The 25000-nt window shown below is 43.7% G+C and overlaps 1 protein-coding gene across 11 annotated transcripts in view; it reads right to left on the reverse strand.

The window, feature by feature from the left end:
• Positions 1-25000, reverse strand: part of PUS10 (pseudouridine synthase 10) — a 91288-nt gene that overhangs the window by 16606 nt on the left and 49682 nt on the right. For 2 of the 11 annotated variants that reach the window (XM_085887595.1, XM_085887591.1), the window contains 6 exons: positions 24101-24177; positions 23815-23870; positions 21694-21811; positions 14924-15066; positions 13012-13111; positions 10484-11168 (listed from right to left, as the gene is read on the reverse strand). In XM_085887595.1, coding sequence (XP_085743721.1) covers positions 11079-11168; positions 13012-13111; positions 14924-15066; positions 21694-21811; positions 23815-23870; positions 24101-24177 — 584 coding nt within the window. In that variant the 3' untranslated portion in view covers positions 10484-11078. Of the gene's footprint in view, positions 1-8903; positions 9655-10483; positions 11169-11198; positions 12922-13011; positions 13112-14923; positions 15067-21693; positions 21812-23814; positions 23871-24082; positions 24178-25000 lie in introns of those variants that run through there. The other 9 variants (XM_085887592.1, XM_085887590.1, XR_015059920.1 and 6 more) reach the window with 8 other exon arrangements.

Below are 25000 nucleotides of genomic sequence, written 5' to 3' on the forward strand. Positions count from 1 at the left end.
CCGACCTGTTCGCGATGGTGAAGTGACAGGGCCGTAGACTCAGCTTTACCGCAGGAGATTCCAATGATATTGAAGACCTCGGTTTCCATGGTATCAAGTTGAGCAAGGTGTGAGGCAGGGGAGCCAGGCCAGAGGTGAGACCAGTACTCCACGAGGCTACAGATGAAAGCCTTGTAGGTGGATTGCAGTTCAGTTGTACCAAGGAAAGACTTTGCGCGATGGAAGATGCCCAGTCGGCGGCTGCCTTTGGAGGCCAACTTTGAAATGTGGTTTACCCAAGGAAGATCATGGCTGAGAGTGAGACACAAGAGTTTGAGTGACTGAACTTCTTTCCTCAAGAGGGTTGAGAAAGTAAATGGGGAGTGGGGGTTACTAACAGCTGTACGGTCCTTTCAGAGAGAGAGAGAGAGTGAGAATGTGAGATTTGTCAGGATTGAAAGACATATTCCAACTGTTTGACCAGCTTGTGATATTTTTTTTTCAAGGTTTACACAGAGGGAAGAGGCTGCAGCCTGCCTGTCTGAAGGATGAGGGATGTCATGGTCGAGGGTGGAATCATCAGCAAATCAAGAGGATTTTCTTGAGTCAGAGAGATCACCGATGAAAATCAGGAATAGGACGGGACCCAGAACACTGACTTGGGGCACTCCAGCCTTGACAGGGAGAGGAGATGAAAGGATTCCATTGAGAGCCACATGTTGGGTTTGAGAGTAGGGGAAGTCAGTGAGCCATGAGTGGAGTTGGCCTTGGATACACATCGGCAGAGTTTGGAGAGCAAGGTGGGATGCTCGACCGTATTTAAACCTCGAGATATGCAGGTTCAAATGCCAACATTTCACCCACTTGTTGGTCCATTGGACCAAATCTTCATTGTTCTTCATGGTCTCGTTGCATACCTGCTTGCTGTACTGCTTGAGCATTAGCTTACCTTTCCCCAATCCCAGATGTGTTTGGGCCACAGCAGAGATTATACGTTTGTCATTATTATTGCCAAATGATACTATTATTATTAGTATTAATGAATATATGATTTGTTACAATGTTATTCTTTTTGTTATTTATTTTTTAATTAGAATGCTATGCCGTGGTGGAAGGACGTATTAAGCTGCTTTATACACCTTAACAAGTTATCCGTTTAAACCATTGGAATTATTGCAGGTTCTTTGTAGTTAATTAGCCTCAACGCAGGAGATCATGATAATCAATTTAGTGTATCACATTCCACATCAGAAACTATCAGCAGAACTCCACAAAAAAAAAAAACATGCCACACACACACACACACACACACCTCATCCATTTTTAGTGGATCATTTCATAATGAAATAGTGCACCAGATTAATAAATTATTCAGATTTAAATAACTAGATTTGGTATACAAAAAAAACAACCTCTCCTGACAAGGTGGAGAGCTTGCTTTCAAACCTCGAGTCAGATTCTGCAACCGGTCCAGACGGCATCAGCCCACGTGTCCTCAAAGCCTGCTCTTCTGCTCTTGCTCACCCTCTCTCTGTTCTATTCACCCTCTCATTTTCCCAAGGTCATCTGCCATCTGCTTGGAAATCTGCTAACATCACTGCCCTGCATAAAAAAAGGTGCAAAAACAGATCCCTGTAACTACAGACCAATCAGCCTTCTCCCAATCATCAGCAAGGTGATGGAATCCATCATCGCCTCAGATATGAAATCCTTCCTCTTCTCCAATGGCTTGATTTCCAATCATCAATTTGGTTTCAGACCAGGTCACTCTACCCTGGATATGCTGCTTCTGCTCTCCCATCAATGGATGGAGGTCCTCAATGCCAGACAGGAAATCCGAGCCGTATCCCTGGACATATCACGTGCTTTTAACACAGTCTGGCACCCTGCCCTACTCACCAAACTCTCTTCCCATGGTATTCAAGGCCATCTCCACTCATGGCTCGCAGACTTCCTCTCCTGTCGCAGTCAACGTGTGGCCCTAAATGGAGTTCTTTCATCCCCTCTTCCTGTGCAGGCTGGAGTTCCTCAAGGTAGCGTTCTGGGCCTTGTTCTTTTTCTGGTTTTCATCAATGATCTCTCGGACTCTCTGGAAAATCCTCTATTTCTCTTTGCCGACGACTCCACCCTCTGCCGCACCATCTGTCATCCCTCAGACCGGCAAGCAGCAGCTTCTCCGCTCACTGCAGATCTGGATAAAATCACAAACTGGTCCAACACGTGGAACATGTCTTTCAATCCAGACAAATCTCACACTCTCACTATGTCTCTTCAAAAGGACCGTTTACAAAACCCCCCCATCCACTTTCTCAACAATCCTCTGGAAGAAGTCTTTTCTTTCAAGCTTCTGGGTCTCACTATCTGCCATGACCTTTCCTGGGAAAGTCACATTTTCAACCTCGCCTCAAAAGCCAGTCGCCGACTGGGAATCCTCCGTCGTGCTAAGTCCTTCCTCGGCCCTCTTGAGCTCCTGACCACTTAAAGCTTTTGTCCGTAGCCTGATGGAGTAATGCTCTCCCCTCTGAGCTGGTGCTCCTGCCTCCCACCTTTCTCGGCTTCACGCTGTCGAAACCAGGGCATTTAAGATCATCGGCATCTCCCGCAATGAAGCTGAGTCTTTGGGCCTCTCACTCAATCACCGCAGGTTGGTCGGTGGTCTTTCTGTCTTCTACCGACTCCTCTCCAGCCTTGCCCCCCCTGCTCTCTCTGCGATTTGTCCCCACCACATTTCCACAGGGCGCTCAAGCTCCGCCAACAACCCCCTTCTGGTAAAACTACCAAAATCACGAATCACTGCTCACCTTCACTCTTTCATTCCTCTTTTTTCCCGCCTTTGGAATAAACTTCCTCACTCTATTCTTTCCCATTCTTCCCTCCAGGCTTTCAAAACAGCTGTTCACCACCACCTCTTATCTTCCCCCATCCAAATCCTCGATCTTTTCTACCCCCGATAATCCACCCAAGCCCACTTCCTTCATTTCTCCTGCTTTCCTTCCTGAAAGTCCCTGAAATGTCCATCTTCTCTTCGCCATGTTCCCCGTCCCATCCCCATCCCTCTCCCTTCCACAGTTCACCTAATGTGTCTGTTCCCCACTGTTTTGTCCCTTCCACTCCCGCCCCTCTTGTCTCATGCCTCCTTGCTGTGAGTTGTGTGTTTGCTCTCATACGAGCCTCGACCAAGGTATACAAAAAAAAAAAAAAAACCTTATTCAAAGTTATGCGTAACTGATCTAAACTGTGCTACACTCACATACATCAATAATTGAGGTTGGCGAAGACAGAGAGGCCACTGACCTGTTTGCGATGTAGGACTCGTGTTCAAGTAAGTTACACAGTCAGCATGAACCTGAACCAATCTGCTGTGTCAGGTCACTTCAGGTCAGGTATGGGAGCATGTGCCGGAGCAGCGTGTCACTGCGTCCACTTCTGCTGGTACTCCAGAGGCTTCCGTCTGACTTCTGGCAGATAACCGGCCCATCCCCATCTCCTTAAGATGCCGATCAACCTGCTGCAACCACGAGGAATGTGGTTGGCCCATTGGCCTCCTCCACTCACAAGGCTCTATCGCTGAGAGAATCTGGTGAGCAGGATCAGCATCAGGAAAATGGGCCACATGTCCACACAATCGCAGCTGATGCTCATGGAGTATACAGGAAACAAATCTTATCTGAGTCTCTCTCAGCAATCTCTCATTGGACACAAAGTCTGACCTACGATAGCCAAGGATTCTCCGAAGAGATCTGGTACCGAAGGAGCTAAGTCTCCATCTCAGATCCTTGTTCAGAGTCAGTCTCACATCCCTAGAGCAAGACAGAAACCACCAAGGACTTCAAGATACAGACTTTTGTCATCCTGCATTGGTACCGACAGCACCATCCCCCATGATCCAGTGAATCCATGACTCCCCAGGGCCGACCCAGATGTCTATCGACCTCTGGCTCCAGGCACCCACTCGAAGGGATCACTTCAGCTTAACTCGAGGAGACCGCCGTCTGGTGCACACCTCAGAACCAACCTGGCACACACCATAATCCATTACGTGATGGTTCCTTTCATGCATTGTATTAAACCCAGATCATTACTTCAACATGTTATATCAAGTTTTGAGATCGTCGTTTTCTGCCTCTTCAAATCCTTGGTGGTCATCCAAGCGCAAACCAAGTCGTGCAACGCATCGTTCACGTTTCCTGTCATTCAGCGACGTCAGGCGAATCCTTTGTCCAACGATTTTGAATGGGCCTGTGGCTTACTCCTCCAAGGCAGCAGAGATCGTTTCATTTACTGAATGTTCTTTCAAAGTTGAAGAGACAGTTTCGGGGTTTTGTCTGATTATTAAATGCTTCATTAACATCACTAGTGCGTGCCCGTACGTGCAAAAAATAACAATACTAATAATATTAATAAAAAAGAAGAATTGTGACGTCAATTGTGATGTCATAGCACCGTGTCCTGTCATTGTTTTGGTAAATAAATGACCATAACTTGGGAAGCACTTGTCCGATTAATATCAAACCTTGAAAAGGCACATACTCAGGTCCCCAGCAATATACCTGGCAAGTCTCAATTAGATCGGACCGGTGGTTATCGAGAAACAGCGGTCACACACAGACAGACAGACACACAGAGATTGCTGCAATTATAGATAGATGATCATGGGTGGTGAATGACTGAACACTTGTCTGCTGGAAGGGCTGCAGGTTCGAATCCTGTGACCTTTTCCCCATCATTGAAAGGTTATAAAATACTTGAGAAAAATGTTCAATTCAAATATTAAAGTTGGGTAGTTCTTTTGAGTGGAGAACTGAAATTTATACTTCACTTAAATATCCAAAAGTATTTGATGGTATCGATTTTTTTTTTTAATGAAGTGAGTACTCTACATTACAAAGTTATAACTTACAACTTTTTCTTTTTATCGAGGTTTCGACAACCTCCTGACCAGGATTTAAACCATAACTCCACAAAAATACAGGTAAGTCTCAACCACTTAGCCATCCAGTCGGAACAAAACAAATTTTCCGCTCTTAAGTCGATTAACCTTCAAAATAACAAATTACAAGTAATGCCCCGCTGCCTCTCGCTCCACCTCATCCTCCTTACCACCATCTTCATCCTCTAACTCCATCTCACGGCCTGAACAAATTATTGATTGCTGCCCAAATTGGCACCAACCCCCACTTGGTAAGTCTGCCATTAATCCCCAATGTGGGTTAAGGGAGGTCTTGGCCCTGCAAATGGGCTGATGATGACTCATGGAAGAAAATGTACAGCCATTACTTGAGGGAAAAGGACTATCAGCGGTGCAACTTGAGAGATTAACTGGACGTCAAGGGTGCCAGAGGTGTGGGGGGGGGGGTGAAAGGAGGCATGGGGACAAATGGTCATTAATTTTTTTTGTGGAGGGGGTTAAAAAAAATAAATGCACCCCTCCCCCTCAATTCTGAAATGCTTTCAGCACACCTGTGGATGGGTACCTGGAGGTATATAGGGATGGAGGAATTCATGGATATTGGCAGCAATTCATGGGAATAACAGGCCTGATGACCTCCTCTTCACAATTCCTTGTATCATCATGTTTAAGACTCCTGGAACATCCCAAGCTCACAATGTCACTGGTATTGGAGAAGGACAATTTCCTCTTCACCAGCAAACACACCGATTGCAGAATCAGGAGTTTGTATTGAAAACATTTTCCTTTTTTCGCCATTGGTTAACGAGATTACCAGCACAGAAAGACCGTGGGCATGAGCTGAAACCGATTTCTTTTTGAGACCCATGGAAGATCTGTCGCAAACACACACACACACACACACACACACACACACACACACACACACACACACACACACACACACACACACACACACACACACACACACACACACACACACACACACACACACACACACACACACACAACACAGCCGTTGACCTTGAGGGGTAAGTAACTTCCCAGATCACGATGGGTGTGGGTGACACTTTGCAACGTCACTTTTCTCGCCACAGTCTGCAAGGCATTTCGAAGAAAAAAAAAATCTGGAGTGAGATGTCAACTTTCAAGATTTATTTTTTTTTTTTTTTTTTTTATACCTTGGTCGAGGCTCGTATGAGAGCTAACACACAACTCACAGCAAGGAGGCATGAGACAAGAGGGGCGGGAGTGGAAGGGACAAATCATTGGGGAACAGACAGGTGAACTGTGGAAGGGAGAGGGATGGGGATGGGACGGGGAACATGGCGAGGAGAAGATGGACATTACAGGGACTTTCAGGAAGGAAAGCAGGAGAATTGAAGGAAGTGGGCTTGGGTGGATTATCGGGGGTAGAAAAGATCGAGGATTTGGATGGGGGAAGATAAGAGGTGGTGGTGAACAGCTGTTTTGAAAGCCTGGAGGGAAGAATGGGAAAGAATAGAGTGAGGAAGTTTATTCCAAAGGCGGGAAAAAAGAGGAATGAAAGAGTGAAGATGAGCAGTGATTCGTGATTTTGGTAGTTTTACCAGAAGGGGGTTGTTGGCGGACCTTGAGCGCCCTGTGGAAATGTGGTAGGGACAAATCGCAGTGAGAGCAGGGGGGGCAAGGCTGGAGAGGAGTCGGTAGAAGACAGAAAGACCACCGACCAACCTGCGGTGATTGAGTGAGAGGCCCAAAGACTCAGCTTCATTGCGGGAGATGCCGATGATCTTAAAAGCCCTGGTTTCGACAGCGTGAAGCCGAGAAAGGTGGGAGGCAGGAGCACCAGCCCAGAGGGGAGAGCAGTACTCCATCAGGCTACGGACAAAAGCTTTGTAAGTGGTCAGGAGCTCAAGAGGGCCGAGGAAGGACTTTGCACGACGGAGGATTCCCAGTCGGCGACTGGCTTTTGAGGCAAGGTTGGAAATGTGACTTTCCCAGGAAAGGTCATGGCAGATAGTGAGACCCAGAAGCTTGAAAGAAAAGACTTCTTCCAGAGGATTGTTGAGAAAGTGGATGGGGGGGTTTTGTAAACGGTCCTTTCGAAGAGACATAGTGAGAGTGTGAGATTTGTCTGGATTGAAAGACATGTTCCACGTGTTGGACCAGTTTGTGATTTTATCCAGATCTGCAGTGAGCGAAGAAGCTGCTGCTTGCCGGTCTGAGGGATGACAGATGGTGCGGCAGAGGGTGGAGTCATCGGCAAAGAGAAATAGAGGATTTTCCAGAGAGTCCGAGAGATCATTGATGAAAACCAGAAAAAGAACAGGGCCCAGAACGCTACCTTGAGGAACTCCAGCCTGCACAGGAAGAGGGGATGAAAGAACTCCATTTAGGGCCACACGTTGACTGCGACAGGAGAGGAAGTCTGCGAGCCATGAGTGGAGATGGCCTTGAATACCATGGGAAGAGAGTTTGGTGAGTAGGGCAGGGTGCCAGACTGTGTCAAAAGCACGTGATATGTCCAGGGATACGGCTCGGATTTCCTGTCTGGCATTGAGGACCTCCATGCATTGATGGGAGAGCAGTAGCAGCATATCTAGGGTAGAGTGACCTGGTCTGAAACCAAATTGATGATTGGAAATCAAGCCATTGGAGAAGAGGAAGGATTTCATGTCTGAAGCGATGATGGATTCCATAACCTTGCTGATGATTGGGAGAAGGCTGATTGGTCTATAGTTACAGGGATCTGTTTTTGCACCTTTTTATGCAGGGCAGTGATGTTAGCAGATTTCCAAGCAGATGGCAGATGACCTTGGGAAAATGAGAGGGTGAATAGAACAGAGAGAGGGTGAGCAAGAGCAGAAGAGCAGGCTTTGAGGACACGTGGGCTGATGCCGTCTGGACCGGTTGCAGAATCTGACTCGAGGTTTGAAAGCAAGCTCTCCACCTTGTCAGGAGAAAAGGATACAGAGTCCAGGGACAGTTGGGTGTGACTGGGTAAAGTGGGTAGAGATAGTGATGGGTTTAGGACACAAGATTTAGCTGCAAACACCGAGTTTACACATTCAGCTTTATCACGTGTGGAATCAGCAGTGCGGCCATTTGAGGTAAGGGAGGGGATGGAGGGGGAACATACACCAGAAACAGATTTGATTAAACGCCACCAGGATTTTGAGGAGGGAGAGAGGTTTGAGAGTTCAGACTTGAGATGAGAAAGATGTTGTTTTCTGGCTCTCCTGAGGGTAGATACACACTTGTTCCGAGCTTTGTGGAAAGAACTGAGATTGCCCTCAGTTGGGTTTGCTTTCCATGAGGCAAAGGCAAGTTGTTTCAGGACAACTGCCTCGCCACAAGCTTCAGTAAACCAAGGGCAGGAGGAAGGGTAAGACAACTGAACACGAGAGGGGATAAATCTGTGCATGAGGGAGAGCAAGTTTCTTTGAAAGAATTCCCAGGATGAGTTGATGTTTGAGAAAGTAGTGATAGGAGACCAGTCTGTAAGTTTGATGGCTGCTCGGAGACCCTGCCAGTCGGCTTGAGTGAAATGCCAGACTCGACGGCGGTGAGGTGGTTCTCTGATAACAGCCAGAGAGATGTCCACTTTAACAAGGACGTGGTCAGAAGAACCAATTGGAGCAAAGGAAGAGCAGCAGATATTGTCAGGGATTCTCATTTGTTCATTCTCCATCCCCACAATTCTGAGCTAAAAACACGAGGAAGCAGTGCATACCACATTTAAAGTCTTTGTTACGACTCGGCCGGGGTTGGAGTTGAACCACCGACCTCCTCGAGTAGATTAAGAAAAGATGCTCGAGCCATGATGCCACCAAATTTTGGGAGATTTTAATATTTAATTTGAAGAATCTTGGCTGTGGCCAATTTGGGTAAATGACAAAATGTCTCTGTGCATAGCAGGTTTCAGTCTATCAATACCCCCCCCCCAACCCACCTCAAATTTTCGATAAAGTTTTGAAAGTTGTCCACAATTGAAAGCTCATGCTATTGAAAAGCCCCTTCCATGGTGTTTGTGAGATTCGACATAATTTGTGGTCAAAACTGAAAGTAGAGATAACCAAGATGGGGGTAGTTATTTATTTATTTTAAAACTTGTTCAACATCAATTCACAATGGAATCAATGGCCTCGTGGTAAGCAAGTTAACCAAGGGGGGAAGTTATGAATGAACAAAAAAAATTCCATTCAAATATCGATTTTTACATTAAATAAACAACTACTGCAAACAATTTCCGACTTTTTTCCACTTCCAAAACAACTTGGTCACATCAATCTTTCGCCATCGTTTTTAATCACCAGGCACATCATTTGATCGTAAATTTGCCGGTAAATCAAATGAACCACCCTTGTATAAAACTATGAACGTCTTCCAGAAATTGGACCTCGCATTCCTACAAACCAATTATTGATTACAGGAGACACGTACGTATGTACATACACATCACGGTTGCCTGAAGACAGCCGTTCACACGTGACGTTCGAACTACCTGCGAGCGTGAAATTCTTTACAGTGCGGAGGTTGCTGCCCAGGCACCAACCACACTCAGATATCAAACGGTGTAACTTGGTGTTGAAGGATATCTAAGATCATACCAAACCTGCGCTTTTCGGCAGAAATTTGTCATTTGTCCAGGGTGCCGGCGATAACTCGCCAACGCTTCCCGAAAGACATCGTTTGGATCTTGACTGTTCACCGACGAGTGGTAACAGACGGATCCTCCAGCCTTATGTTGTCCCGACGGATGGTGCACACATCGATGCCTCGCCCTACAAGTGAAACACCAAGGTGAGAGTTATAACCAGACGGATCGATTTATTCAATCAAACCCAGGCTAGGCAGCTCAATATATGTTTACACATGGGAGCAAGAGGACAAAATAAATAAATAAAAATTTCAACATACAATGGGGAATATAAAGGGAAGGTGAGAATAGAGAGCAAAAGTCATGCGAGGGGATTCAAAAATTCCAAATTTTTTTTTTCTTCCGTTCACAACACAACTCTTCACAGGTAAGGAAACAGAAGCTACATCAAACAAATGGATTTGTCAGGTGGACAAAGGCCGAGGACCGTTTAAACCACAGAGCGGTCTTCACACCCGATTCAACTTTAAAACATCATTTCCCATCAACACCGGATTATTTTTTGTGACCTCATGGACTCGTTTCCCCCCAAACCAATTTCAAAATTTATAGAATGAGAAAGGACATCGGTTTTTACAGGTGCTACTTCTTCACTTTTGCCTACACCCACTCTCACACACGGGGCTGCGGATAAGAGATGGTGTAATGTTGGGAAGTTCCAGCATCACATCGCACTCAAATGAGAACAGAAGAGTAGGCGGGCTTGATATCGACGAACAGGATATACGACGAGTCTATCAGCCTCGACAAATTCACGGTACACCAAACCCACATCCCTTACCACGGTTATCTTTTGCCTACCACCAAGTCATCAAAGCAAACTTGTGTTTCTAAAAATACGCAACTTCCCCATTTGCACTCGCTATATGTATATCCAGCAAAAAAAAAAAAAAAAACTGCAAGCGGAGCTTCAGGATAAATTAGATCACGAAACCGAAAAAAAAAGGCAAAACTGAGAATTTCCAACTTTTATTATAAACTGCAGCAAAGCGAGGGTTTTCCTTTCTTTTCAGGAATGGCCGGCTTGGGACAACGAGGCAATCAAAACAGATAAAGTCTCTTTAAAGGAAATTGTAACACCTTGCGGCTCGTTGAATCACGAGCTGAGTTACGTCCACACCTTAAAAGGTACATTAAACGACCATCTATGGGAAAAAATTTTGATTCGTATGCTAATAAATGTGTGGATCTCACCTGGGCTGTTGGACGTCAAAGAGAGCGTCGTATGATCACCCCGGTGGCTTTGGAGTAATAAGGGTCCTCCTATAAGGCTGGGCGGCCAAATAGTAAATAATGGCTAATATTTTGCCAACAAAATGTGAGTCGTAGTGAAGGAAAATGTACATGGTTTTTTGTTTTCTGTTTTCAAAGACAAAATACAACAAAAATATTTCACACCATTCGAGGTGTTTAAACTGCAAGTAGTAAAACTGTCAAAACCTCGGCCGATCATTTTTCCTTCCCCACCCACCCCCTTCAACCTGCAAACATGCAGAAAGGAACCGAGAGCCGAGTGAAGGTTCGACATATCGTGCGATAAGAAGGACATTACACTCCTTCGTCGAGGCAATTCTGTTGTGGTTTGGCCTCTGTTGCCGGAGTGTCATTCACTGGTGGAGGCCAATTGACGTCGACAGACTGAAACGAAAAAAATATATAAAATAAACTGCCTGTTAAACAACACACACCAACACGTGCGCGCGCGCACACACACACACACACACACACACACACACACACACACACACACACACACACACACACACACACACACACACACACACACACACACACACACACACACACACACACACACACACACACACACACACGCGTTTTTAACATCTTATAAATGAACCCTTACATTCTTAAAACTGAACTTGTCGACTTTCTGCCATGCAATGACTTTCATGGAAATATTTTCCATCTTTACCACTTTTCTTCTCTGCTGTTCTTTACTCCATCTACTTGGGAGCCATCTATTGAAGAGCTGCGCTCGCTGGCTCGAGATCACGGAGGGATAAGGATGTGAGCGAAAGTCAGAAGAATAAATATTGAGAAAAGCATGTGAATGAAGGTTGATAGGACAAGGGAAGCAGGATAGGAAAGTTTGTTCAGAAGGGGAAGTAAAGTGAAAGAGGGTTTGGGAGGAGACAGGAGGAACACGCATACAAGGGGTGGTGGAGGAAGGGAGGGGGGGGAGAGTGGGGTGGTGGAAATATACCTAAAATATGATATTTGCATTAATAATAAACAAAGGCCTGTTAATGTTAAGGAACTAAATAAACAGAACATTAATTCAAGTGTGCTAACCACCATGGGAAGCAAGGGAAAGTTAACGTTTCAAGAATTAACCCTTCATCGGAGCAAAAAAACCTCATTATTTCTGTGTGTGTGTGTGTGTGTGTGTGTGTGTGTGTGTGTGTGTGTGTGTGTGTGTGTGTGTGTGTGTGTGTGTGTGTGTGTGTGTGTGTGTGTGTGTGTGTGTGTGTGTGTGTGTGTGTGTGTGTGTATTAGCGTGGATCGGCTCACTACGTTCATCTCTCCACACGTCGTTGCAGAGATTGACGTCACAGATTTGCTGTGTTGCCATGATTTACACCAATCACAATGCAAACACATTTTCTACAAATTTGTTTGTAATATTGGTGATATTATATTTATTTGAAATTTGTGATATAAAAAGGTCCAAGTGGTCTAAATGCTGAAGGGTCTAAGCCATCTAATCTGTTTGGAGGGTGTAAGGGGTCTAAATGGTGTGAAGGTCTGAGGGATCTAAAGGATCTTTTGGGTCCTCGGGGACTTTTGGGTCTTCAGGGTCTTTTTGGTCCTTTGGGACTTCAGGGTCTTTTGTGACTTTTGAGTCTTTTGGATCATCTTGTTCTTTTGGGTTCTCGGGGACTTTTGGGTCATCCGGGTCTTTTTGGTCCTCAGGGTCTTGAAGGATCTTCAACGGTCGAAGGGGTCTCAACAGTCAAAAGCATCGGAACGTGTATTCCAGCAGTACGTAATTAATAGACGTGTGTGTGTGTGACATCAGGGTACAACTGACATTCAAAAAGTATGTAATTAGACGTACGTGCAGTCTGCAACCGACGTAGAAACAGTACGTAATTAATAGACATTTCGTCACAGAGCTTCATGGTGAAAGGAACATTCCAATTGAACGTAATTTATCGACGTTTGTGTCGTCTGCAACCAACGTTACGTGATTAATAGGCATATAGTCACACGGCTTCCCGGACTCACGGACTCACAGACCGTGCTTTTTGTTTTTATTCAAATAGATTTTCATTTTGTAGTTCGATGTCATGGCAACAGAGGTTTACATTGTAATAGCTCATCTTCATTTGCTTGTATGACGTTTTGATGTGGACATGGCGCTTTAGTTCTGTCAACAATAAAACATCGATAAAGTAAAACAAATCAACAAGAAATAGTCAATGTCAAACAACAAAAAGAGACTTCCCAAAGGACTTGCCTCGACATCAAGCTCCAGGATGTCTGCGCAGGTGTTAAGGAGAGATCCCAGGTTGGGCTGAGTTCTCCCAAAGTCTCCGTGGACGAACTCCTTGATATAACTGTGCTCCGGATGGTCAAGGACTGCACTGCTCGTTGCACAGTGGAGCATGGAAGGGATTTGCACATTGTGGCAAACCAAGCTCTCTCCGAACACTGCTAAACTCAAATGGATTGTGATTCAAATGAAAAGCTCCCCCACCTCCCCCCCCACCCCCCAATGCCTCAATTTTGTCAGTGGTCGATTCTGAAGATATGTTAAGAGGGTTAATTTATAAGTACAAGTTCCATTATAAGGAAGTTCAACGCAGGAAGCCATTAGGCCCATCAACAAAACAAAACAAAAAAAAGAAATTGACTGGCATACATCCATTTGTCTATCTAATACACTTGTTCGTCTGTCCGTCCGTCTGTCTGTCTGTGTGTAACATTCAGTTTCACCCATTGGTTGTGTAGCTTGCTTGACTCCACCCACAATTTAAATGCAATGAAAATAATCATGCGGTCACCATTTCGGTGATATGTGAAAGCCAAAGACGTCTTTGGACCTGTCATATTCACAATCGCCATACCCTCTCTATAAGTTTTCCCTTCGGTGTAAAAGGACCAAAGCGACAAGTTAAAAGGATTTCGAGCTGATAGGCGTCATGGGCCTTGTGAAGATAGGCCTCAACAATCAAGGCAGCAGTCTGCACCCACCAAATGCCCAAATAACTTTGCGGCATCCCTTGAAGCAGGGCTCTTACCGTGGAAGTCACGCGGGTTCTTGCTATTATTTCCGACTATTTTCTCTTCAACAACTCGACCATGGACCATAAAACCCGTGTCTTTGTCGGGGAACTTCTGGGAGTCTCGCGACATTGTGAAGGAAGACGTGCCATTATTTACTTGCAACGATGTGTATATGTGCATCAAGAAGATGATAATTGGTTTGGTTCATTTATGAGCACAATTAGCCTGCTCAGTCACTTAAGAGTTACAATGCCACGGGGTTTCCGCACATCTCACGGGATTGTGAGTTGGACAGGCAACCGTGATGGGTTTCTGTGAAGTCGGTGATAACATGATAGGGGAGGGAAAAAGCATTAAATATTCCACCGTTTCAATATCAGAATGCCTGTTTGCTTATGAGTGGGAGGAGGATGAGAAGGGGAGGACAGAGTTGGCGTTGTGGTTGGGGAGAGCGAAGATGAGACTGAGTTGAAAGGGGGAGGTTGAGGCTTAGGAGGGGGGGGTAAGGACTTTTGGTGGGGGTTGAGTTGTAGTAGAGAGGGGGTTTGAAAGCTTGGAGTGCGGAGGGGATTGACACTTCAGGGGTTGGAGGGGTAGGGTGAGGACTTGGGGTTTGGAGGGGTTTGTTGAGAACTTGAAGTTACATTTTACATTGCGCAGCTGTTCCGAAGGACCCTGCTAGTGAGTAATGATGATGGAGCCCCACCTCCCTCACCCCATCCCCCAATCCCAACAATGTCAATGAAGATTTAAAGCAATAACACTTGCGACTCCTTTCATTGTGGCACATCTCATGTGGGATTTGAACATTGTGAACCAAGTGATCAAATTGGAATACCAAGTTTTGTTTATGAACTCGACTCAAAATAATATTCTCAACTGTCAAACTTTTGTTAATGAACACAACCCCCAGCCACCCGCCCTGGTACCAACTTGAACGATCTCACCAAACAAGCAAGCAGAATCTCCGTTGCATTTTCCACCATTTTTAGTAACTTCCATTTTTCTTCTTCGTCATTTTACCACAAGTACCCATTAATAATGAATTTAAAGTATGAAAAGGTGCCAAGGTAAGAAGCCATTGTAATTCCAAGTGAAAAAAAAACACAATTCTCGAGGTGCGTGTCGTGGTATTTGGATACGTTCCAGCCTGAGTACGGAGTTGCAGGCGAAGCTGGTGAGCGTCAACAAGATCAGCGTGAATGGTGTGCACAACACGTGGACGCACGGCGAGTGGACGTCGGTGAAGAACGCGTAATGGGGTCTTCTGGTCAAGCTGCAGTTCCTGCCAAATCAAGAAACATGGAAGTGGGTCGTTGGATTAGGGTTTGATGCAAGTACAGGATAAACTATGCACAGCAACATTTTAAAACCCCCACTGTGCCCCTAAAGTTTGAATGTAAATTAGTTTAGTACTACTTTAATCATGTCAATCATTCCCACCACCTTGTGGGGTCGGCTGGGGAAAGTTTTTCACCCAAGTCTTTCACGAACCAGTTCGCCAGGTCTGACATTTGACTGAAGATGATTTGTTGAGGAATTTCTATTTCTTTCAGTGTACCGGGGATGACTCGCCCACTCATCTCAAAAGAAATCACGTGATTTCGTTTTTTTAAACGTCCACCAGCTATTGCTGGTAAAGGCCCTGTCACACCATGACGATTTAGCCAGCGTATGCATACGTATGAAAAATTTGTCTAAAACGCTGGCACACGTCGAATACGTTATGGGTAAGTTTTGTATACGTTAAGAGCACGCTGGCATACGTCGTAGTACGCTGGCATACGTCGTAGTACGCTGGCATACGTCGTAGTACACCGAGCTGTGAGACAAATTTTCCATGCTTGAAATTTTTCGACGTATGCCAGCATATGACTCGCACGTTCCGCATACGCTGGCATAAGTTGTAGGCACGTTACGCGATCGTTGACACACGTTACTTGTAAGTTACTCATAAGTCGAAACACGTCGAGGTAATGTTTAGCGTCAGTGTTCCAGACTTAATGTTTTTATCTTGCTAAAACGAAGTTTTTGCGAGATATGTTAGTCAGCTTGTATGTTTTTTTAAAATTATTATTATTTTTTTTGTTTGTCTGTAATCACGTATCGATCACTCTGCAGAGCACAGTTATCATTGGAAATTTTTGTAACTTCGCATATCAGTCCTATAGAGGTCCCTTTCAGAGCATAAAATTTTCAAGGTCAAGGTCAAAGGTCAAGGTCACTTTGTCGCAAATCAGGGGAGTCGACGAAACCCTTATTTTTTGAGTAATTTTGATCGGATAGTCTTCAAACTTCATGGGAATATAGTTCATGGTCTGGCGCTCAGCTGATTAATTTTTGGTGGCGATCGGCCTTGACCTTCATGGTTAGCGCTGGAGGTCAAAAGTTTTTGACCTCAAGGTCAAATTTTGAAATCTTAGATACCATATCGAGTAATACCTCATATGAAAGTGCTTGATAAGTGCTTTCCAGATCTGTCAAAAGTTTGACGCTATGACGTCATTTGATGACGTCATGACGAAAAAACGGATTTTTCATGAAAATTTTATTTCCTCAGTTCTCATCAAAATGTCTTGATATTTCATGTACAACGGTCCTGGAGAGATACCATTAACCGTACGAAAATATAAAGGTCAAGGTCAAAGGTCACAAACAGGTCAAGCATCAAGGTCGACGAAACCCTTATTTTTTTTGAGTAACTTTAATCGAATAAATAAGTCACTCATGTTCACATTTTGGCAAGATACTGGTCAGCCTGGGGGTGACATTGGTTTTATTTTTTCTTCGGTGTGACGGTGATGTTGACACTTCGATTTCTGGTGCGGTTATAATATAATATAATTAATAGGCTGCCGCTCAACGATTTAAATCATAACCGCACTAGAAATCGAAGTGTCAACATCACCGTCATGCCGAAGAAAAAATAAACAAACCATGGAGTCTGGAACACTGACGGGTTCCTCCAGTGAAGCCCATTTTTATATACCAATTCCCCTCAACGCTGCCAATACGCCATTATACGGTAGCTGTAAGTTAGAAACACGTTCAGTAAGTTCTGTGGTCGTCCGGAAGACGTCAAATACGTCTACATACGTCAATGTGCGTTGGAGATACGTTACACATAGGTTCAAAGCACATTATAAATAGGTTAAAAATTAAGTTTCGCGTTTGCTAAACATTACCTCGACTTGTTTTGACTTATGAGTAACTTACAAGTAACATGTGTCGACGTGTGTCAACAATCGCGTAACGTGCCTACAACGTATGGCCAGTGTATGCGGAACGTGTGTCATACGCTGGCATACGTCAAAAAATTTTCAACATGCTGAAAATTTGTCGACGTACTACGACGTATGCCAGCGTGCTTTTAACGTATACAAAACTTACCCATAACGTATTCGACGTGTGCCAGCGTATTCGGCAAATTTTTCATACGTCGGCATACACTGGCTAAAACATCAAGGTGTGACAGCGGCTTGACACTTCGATGTCTAGTGCGGTTATGATTTGAATCGTCGAGCCGCAGCCTTTTAATAGGCTACGCCACGTGATCGTCGGCGATACGCTGCCGTGCGCAATGCATAAGTTAGACTATCGTTGGGCATAGGTTGTGAACGCCGACAACACGCTCAGCATTCGTTGGTATAAGTTATCTATATGTTATTGAGACGTTCTGTGTACGTTACTAATATGTTATGCATACGTCCAACTCGTTATGAATACGTCCAAAACTGGGAAAAAAAACCCAATAGCTCAGCGTACGCCAGCGTTTTACATACATTTTGATACCTTGCCATATGCTGGCTAAAACGTCAAGGTGTGACAGGGCCTTAAGATGGGTCACCAAGTTCAAACTCCATCTACGGGACCAAGCTCTTTGTGATACAATGCCGTGCGTGCGGAGCACCAATCGGACATTAGTCGTGTCGAGAATTGAACCCAGACTACACAGTTCAAAGGAAAGTGCAACACCTCTTCACCGTCTAATTGCACGTTATTAAGCAGTCAAATTATAATGTACTAGCAGAGTACCCACCCACTGGGTGGGTAGAGTGTGCGCATTACTTGCTGAAAAAAGTGTACTCTGTATATTGCAAGAAGACTCTTATAAATGTTTGTGGTGTACGTCTAAAGAGGTCCAAGTGGTCGAATGGGTCCAAAGGGGTCCAACGGACTAAGAGGGATGTTGCAATAGTAGTTGGGGTCTAAATTGGTCCAAGGGGTATAAAGGGTCGAAAGTGAATAAGGGGTAGGAATGGGGCTAAAATGTCTAAAGGGTGAACATGTCGTACGTGTCTAAAGGGACTCAAAAGATCTAAAGGTGCTTAAAGGAATATTCCAAAAGTAGTTAGGGTTCTTCAGGGTCGATACAGTATAAAGGTCTAAGGAGTTGAAGGGGTAAAAAGGGTCTTCAAGGGTATATTCCAACAGTAGTTAAGGGTTTAAGGGTCCAAAGGGTTGTAAGGATTTATAAAGGGTCTAATGGGGTCTATAGGGTCTACAGCAGGGATTCTTAATTTTTTTTTTTCTCCACCATTTACGCCCAAGACTCAACATGACCAGCCATTTACCCCCACCCCTTGAGTTATTCAAAATCATCGACTGGCCGATGCAATTTTGGAAAAAAATAAAAAAAATAAAAAGATAGAAAAGCACAGCATTTATTATCCTAGTATTGTACTAGTACAATAATAAACTGATCAAAGGGAGAAGAACATATTACACTGATGTCAATCAACATTACGCACAATTAAAACACCAACAGGGGCATCAACAGGGGCATCAACAGGAACATTGTTGCTGCCTCGCCTCAATCAGTTTATCTATTTGAGGTGGTGTTTGAAATGCAACTTGCATGTTGTTGTGAGCTTTCAGGTGGTTCCTGGCCTTCGTCTTAATGGCTACCAGGGCTGAGAACCTGGACACACAAACATGCATGGTGACGACAGGAAGCACCACTTGGAAGGCATGCCGAGTGAGAGGTGGGAATGAATCAGTTTCATCCAAACATTCACTCCCACTCTTTCAAATTCGTTTTTCAGACCAGTAGAGTTTTGAAGATCAATCAGCTCTTCTTTCGCCGATTCGTCATTATTCATCTCAGAGTCAGATGTGTGGTGAACGGTCTCAATGTCCAGCTTTCTGTAGGAATCATATCCGTTTTGAAGTAGCAAGTGAAGTGATCTTTCATGGTTTTCAAATGTGCAGTGACATCTTCGGTGACATCCAGGCTTTCGGTGACATCTTGGATGCTGCTGTCCTGTCTGTACCTGTTTGTGGTGAGGATGTTGAGGTCGTGGAGAGATTCACTTACCTTGGCAGTGATATTCATGTCTCTGCTGGCTGCGAGTCAGAGGTCAATAGACGTCTGGGTCGGGCCTGGGGAGTCATGGATTCACTGGATCATGGGGTGTGGCGCTGCCGGTACCTGTGCGGGAGGACAAAAGTCCGAGTCTTCAGGTCCTTGGTACTTCCAGTCTTGCTCTATGGATGCGAGACTTGGACTCTGACCAAGGATCTGAGACGGAGACTTAATTCCTTTGGTACCAGGTCTCTTCGGAGAATCCTTGGCTATCGCTGGTCGGATTTTGTGTCCAACGAGCGGTTGCTGAGAGAGACTCGGATGAGATTTGTTACCTGCATGGTCCGTGAGCGTCAGTTGCGGCTGTATGGACATGTGGCTCGTTTTCCTGACGCTGATCCTGCTCACCAGATTCTCTCAGCGAGGGAGTCTCATGAGTGGAAGAGGCCAGTGGGCCAACCACGTGCCTCGTGGTTGCAGCAGGTTGACCATCATCTCAAGGAGATGGGGATAGGCCTGGCATCTGCCTGGGGGATGGCCAGACAGAGGCCCCTGGAGTACCGCGGAAAGTGGACGCAGCGACGCGCTGTTCTGGCACATGCTCCCATACCTGACCTGACCTGAGTGACATCTTCAGTGATCTCAGGTTAACAGGCCATGTTCTTTGCTGATGATGTACTTTGCTACTACCTACCTCACATCTTGGTAGAATGCTTGATCGAAATAATTTAACATTCGAAAATCAACATGGTAATCTCAGATTAATAATGACTTTTATTTACCTCGATGCTAACTCATTAAAAAAAAACAAGCTCAAATGAGCTAAGATCCTCGTCCTCTTAATGACATCATAAAAACGAATATGACGTCATTGTAATGTTTCAGGTTTGCGATAAATTATCTGTGCTAATGCCCGGCTTGATTCCCGCAAACAAAATTCAAACAGCTTACCTAGTTTTGGAGATAATGGTATCGGCGATTTCCATTAGCGGCGATATTATGACGTCAACTTTTTTTCTAGGAAGAATTTCCAAAATCGGAGATGGTTCCTGCCTGCGCGTGGGCTTTCTGCATATACATGGCAAGTTTCACGAAGATCCGATGAAAACTCTGGGTTGTGAAACAAAAAATGTCAAAAAATAGGAATGACGTCATAAAAATTGATACGACGTCATAGTGATGTATCATATGTGCGGTAATTCATCTATGTTAATGCCCTGTTCGATTTCCCGCAAACAGAATTCAAAAAACTTGCCTAGTTTCGGAGATAATGTTTTAGGCGATTTCCATTAGCGGAGATATTTTGACGTCATAACTTTTTTTCTCGGAGGAATTTTCAAAATCGGAGATGGTTCCTGTCTGCGCAGGGTATTTTTACATGTATATGCCAAGACTCAGGAAGTTTCGATGAAAATTGTAGGCTGTGAAACAAAAAAGTCCACAAGAAGAAGATGAAGAACAACAACGTGAGTAAGACCGAGAGATCCTCCACGAGGATCGAAAAAAAACAGAAAGTGTGCCAAATTCAAAATTATTATTACGTGGTGATGTGAGATGCTCGCTTGTGACTATTTGTTTTGGAATAATCACAATGGCATCTCAAATCTTTTCATTCATCAGAAGTCGTCGATAGATGTCCTGAGTTTTCTCATGGCATGCCAGGAATCGAAGTTTTTCTGCATTCTTAAGTTTGTTCAGCAATTAACATCCAATGTGTTTGGTCTTTGCTTGCTGCCACCATTATGTAAGATGTTAAGTGACCTCACTGGTGCATCGTCAAGCTTCCTCTCCCCTTAACCACCCTGTCTTGTGCAAGTTGCTTAGAACACACTTCTTGGAAAAATAAGAATTGCTGAATTAGCAGGAAACAGAAATTTTTTTAATCCTGCAAATGCCTTTTGCCTCTGTGATAATTGCTTCCTCGACTTTAGAATGCACATAACCGTTTATCTTGCCCTTGAGGAAGTCGAGTCCAAAACACCGCTGCCTGAGGTTGGTGTTGACATAAAACTTTGAAAGCTCACGTGACTATCGCACACTGCCCTTTTAGGTTCTGGCTCAGGTACAAGAAAACATGATGCTAAAGCAAGAGCAGCACCTTATGCAGGACCTACCTTTGGAGGCATCATCACAACTGCATCAACAGTTGCATTGCAAGGAACTAATCTGTGCAGATCTTTTTGAAGGGGAAAGCAACAAGAGCAGCGGCAGCAACAAATCAGAGCAAACGTTCTGCAAAGTTAATGCAATTTAAAAATAAAATAAAAAACGACTCGGCAGTAAGTAAACAAACTAATAAAGTTGATGTGCATTAAACAAGACAAACATACAACTTGCAGCGGAAAAAATAAAAATAGGATTGTGAAGTCTCAGCACAATGTGTGTGACGTGTGTGTGGCAGCTCCATGACGAGCCTCAGATCCAGTTAAAATAAATGAAATGAATGAATGAATAAAATAAAATAAAATAAAATAAAATAAAATAAAATAGGTTTGCATGTAAGAATCAGCAATTTTTGCAAACTCGTTTTTATTACATTTGACAAACTAATGCCTTTTCCAGGACAACAGACTCCGGCATTGTGTAGTTCTCATCTCTAACATCTACCTTCGTACTGTTGAGCAATTCCACATCTTTCAGTTGGAGTTCCCTTTCACTCCAGACCAAGGCACTGTAGAGCTTCGTTTTTTCTTCCTCTCCTTGTTTCATAAACAACAAAGAATCCCTATAAGAAGGAAAGCCATCAAAAAAAAAAATGAATGAATGAATGCAAATAGAAGTTCAACTTCAATTACAATGAATCTTCCACGTAATTATCCACTTGTAAAAATAAGCCGTTTGCAAGTTTTAAAGGTATTTCAATATATATTTTTTCAGTCCTTCTTCTGCACGATATCACGAAATACTCGACAAGCCACTACATCGCATGATGATTGTGCAGCCCATTTGGCAACTCAAGGGTGGGCCACAACGATGTTTGTTTCTTCCCCATCCACTGCCAAACTGGAACTCTTTACATTTTCATATCTTTCCAAACACTTATGACCTTCCTCTTTTCAAAAAGCAGATTTTTTACTTTCTCAAAAACTCGAAGAGTATTCCATCCATGCAGATATTATATTGAAGGCCTGGCCTCGATGACGACTCATAGTCCAAGACTGGAGCCTTTAACATATATATATATATATATATATATATATATATATATATATATATATATATATATATATATATATATATATATATATTCCTTTCGATGGCTCCATCTGAATACTTTGCTAACTTGAAGGGCACTCAGTGGAGCACATACCTCCGCCACATAATGCCTGATCCACGAGAACATATCAGGCCCAATACATTTTTGAAATATGATGCTATACAGTACTATATCGTTTTTGGCCATATCTCTCAATGGTGAAGAATCACCTTCAACATTAAATAATTGTCATATCCAGATCCGGATTTTCACCAAAATCGAATCAATTCGTTGTGGTCACACACCCAACATGTCCACCAAGTTTCGTCTGAATCGGTCTACAACTTTTTGAGATACCATACTATATGGGTAATTCCACCGTAACGGACGTAACATTCAGACACAACTTATTGGCAGTTCTCAAAAATATTTCATGAAGAACAAGGTTATCGTACCAAATGTATTAGTTTATTTTGTGCAGTGAACAAAAAGGTGCCAGGAAATGGTAATTATATGAGATTAAGAATTTTTGCCTGAGTGCTACGGTATGATGAATCTTCGTAACGGACGTAACCGTCAAAATACCCGCTTTAGCATGATGATCGTTTTGCTCACAAATTTCTGTGAAGTGTTCTACGACAGAAGACTAAATCTGGTATAGCAGCTTGGTATAGGTACGTCATTGTATTCCCAGTATTTATTTGAGGAATTAATGATACCGAGTCGGCAGTACTATGGCAAATGTAATGTAACGGACGTAACAACTGAGCATAACGGACGCAACATCTCCGGACGTTTATTAATAAACGTCCGGAGATGCTACCACAATGTATACAGACACTGCTTGATGAAGCTAATATTGCAAAAATTCAATTCATGATCTGTCATATGGTAAAAAAAGGTTTAATGAAAAATGTACTTTCAAAAAATAGCCACCAGGTAACTTTACCCATGGAATTACCCATATATAATTTTTATCCCTATCTCTGAATGGTGAAGAATCACTTTTTAAAAATTCTCGTAGTCAGATCTGGATCCATATCCGGATCTTCACCAAGATCTAACCAGACCATCCTCGTCACACACTGAAACTGTTCACAACAAAATTTCATCCGGATCCATCCACAACTTGTTGAGATATCCTACACACACACACAAACAAAGACAGACAGACAGATAGACAGACAAACAGACAGACAGAAAGGGGTGAAAACATAACCTCCTTCACCTTCGGTAGCGGAGGTAATAATGCCGACCACCCCCACAGGCTCATACATCATATCCTACATTGATTTGACAATAGTCTCATACTGTCCTTGTACACCGTCTCCTGTACTCATCCTCCATGCGATTTACATACAAATTCCTCCATGAACCATAAAATCTAACACCACAAAATGTCATGTATAATGCATATATATATGTATATGTATATATATATATATATATATATATATATATATATATATATATATATATATATATATCCGAGATCAAGTTTTGTTTTTGTACAAGGTAGCTCGAAGGTATACCTGGTCACCACCTGGAGATCACGAACGCCAATTTTGTTTGACGCGCCATTGATCTGCTGGGGAACAAATGCAAAAATCCATACACATGAAAAAAAAAACCCCCAAAAAACCAGTGATCGCAGATGATAAACAAAAAGTGAACAGATGCACAGCATTGCTTGCAAAATGAATGGCCATAAAGGCCGTAACGGCGGCTTTACTAGCATCAAGTTTGGGCTCTCAAAATCCCTAAAACTTGCGTCTGTGATTCCACAACACCATGACACACACTTGATGGACAAGCTACCAGCTGAAGTTTGTGGACCATTTCACTCCCAGTTGCTGTTCTCCGGGGATTTAGAAGCTCGACTGCAAAAGGCCGTCCTAAAACGCACAGCACACACGACAAGGATCTGCATGATGAACTGCACAAAATACAGATGCACTGCCCTATGTGAGTCGAGGTAAGCATAGAACGTGCCTGCAGCATGGTGATAAAACGAACCCTCTTACATCCTCCGTGAGGCCACGATTAACAGATTCACACTTCAAAGCACAACACCAGCCATGGTTCGACCAATTTGATATCTGGGTGCCCAACTCATTTGAACGAACAGATACAATCTGTACTGAGACCATCATTTTATTTGTTTGTGGATAGCAGCAACAACAACCTCAGGGAGGTGTTAGGGATGTTACTTAAGGAACAGATAGGGAATCATTTGAATAACTTCAAACTAATTAAAGGTAGTTAGCACTGACTTATCATAGGGAGATTATATTTAACAAATGTATTAGAGTTCTACGAAGTAGTTTCTGATTGGGTGGATGAAGAAGGTGCAGTGGATGTAGTGCATCTAGACTTTCAGAAGGGATTTGATAAAAGCATGACTTCAGAGGTTTTTAGCTCAGGTGAGGGCTTGTTGAGTGGCTGGTCAGGTAAATGGAATGAAAATTGGCTCAGTGATAGGAAGCACAGAGTGGCTGTGAGTGGGAGGATGTCTACCTGGAAGAGCGCAAGTAATGGAGTACTTCAGGGGTCAGTACGAGGACCAACATCTATCTATAATTCCAGCAGTGTGTGTGTGTGTGTGTGTGTGTGTGTGTGTGTGTGTGTGTGTGTGTGTGTGTGTGTGTGTGTGTGTGTGTGTGCTGTTTCTCAACAACCGCTGTTCCGATCTAATTGAAACTTGCCAGGTATATTGCT

Source organism: Eptatretus burgeri, chromosome 7, assembly GCF_056783735.1.
Source record: "Eptatretus burgeri isolate ZD-2024b chromosome 7, Ebu_testis_v1, whole genome shotgun sequence".
In the NCBI taxonomy this organism is placed as follows: Eukaryota; Metazoa; Chordata; class Myxini; order Myxiniformes; family Myxinidae; genus Eptatretus; species Eptatretus burgeri.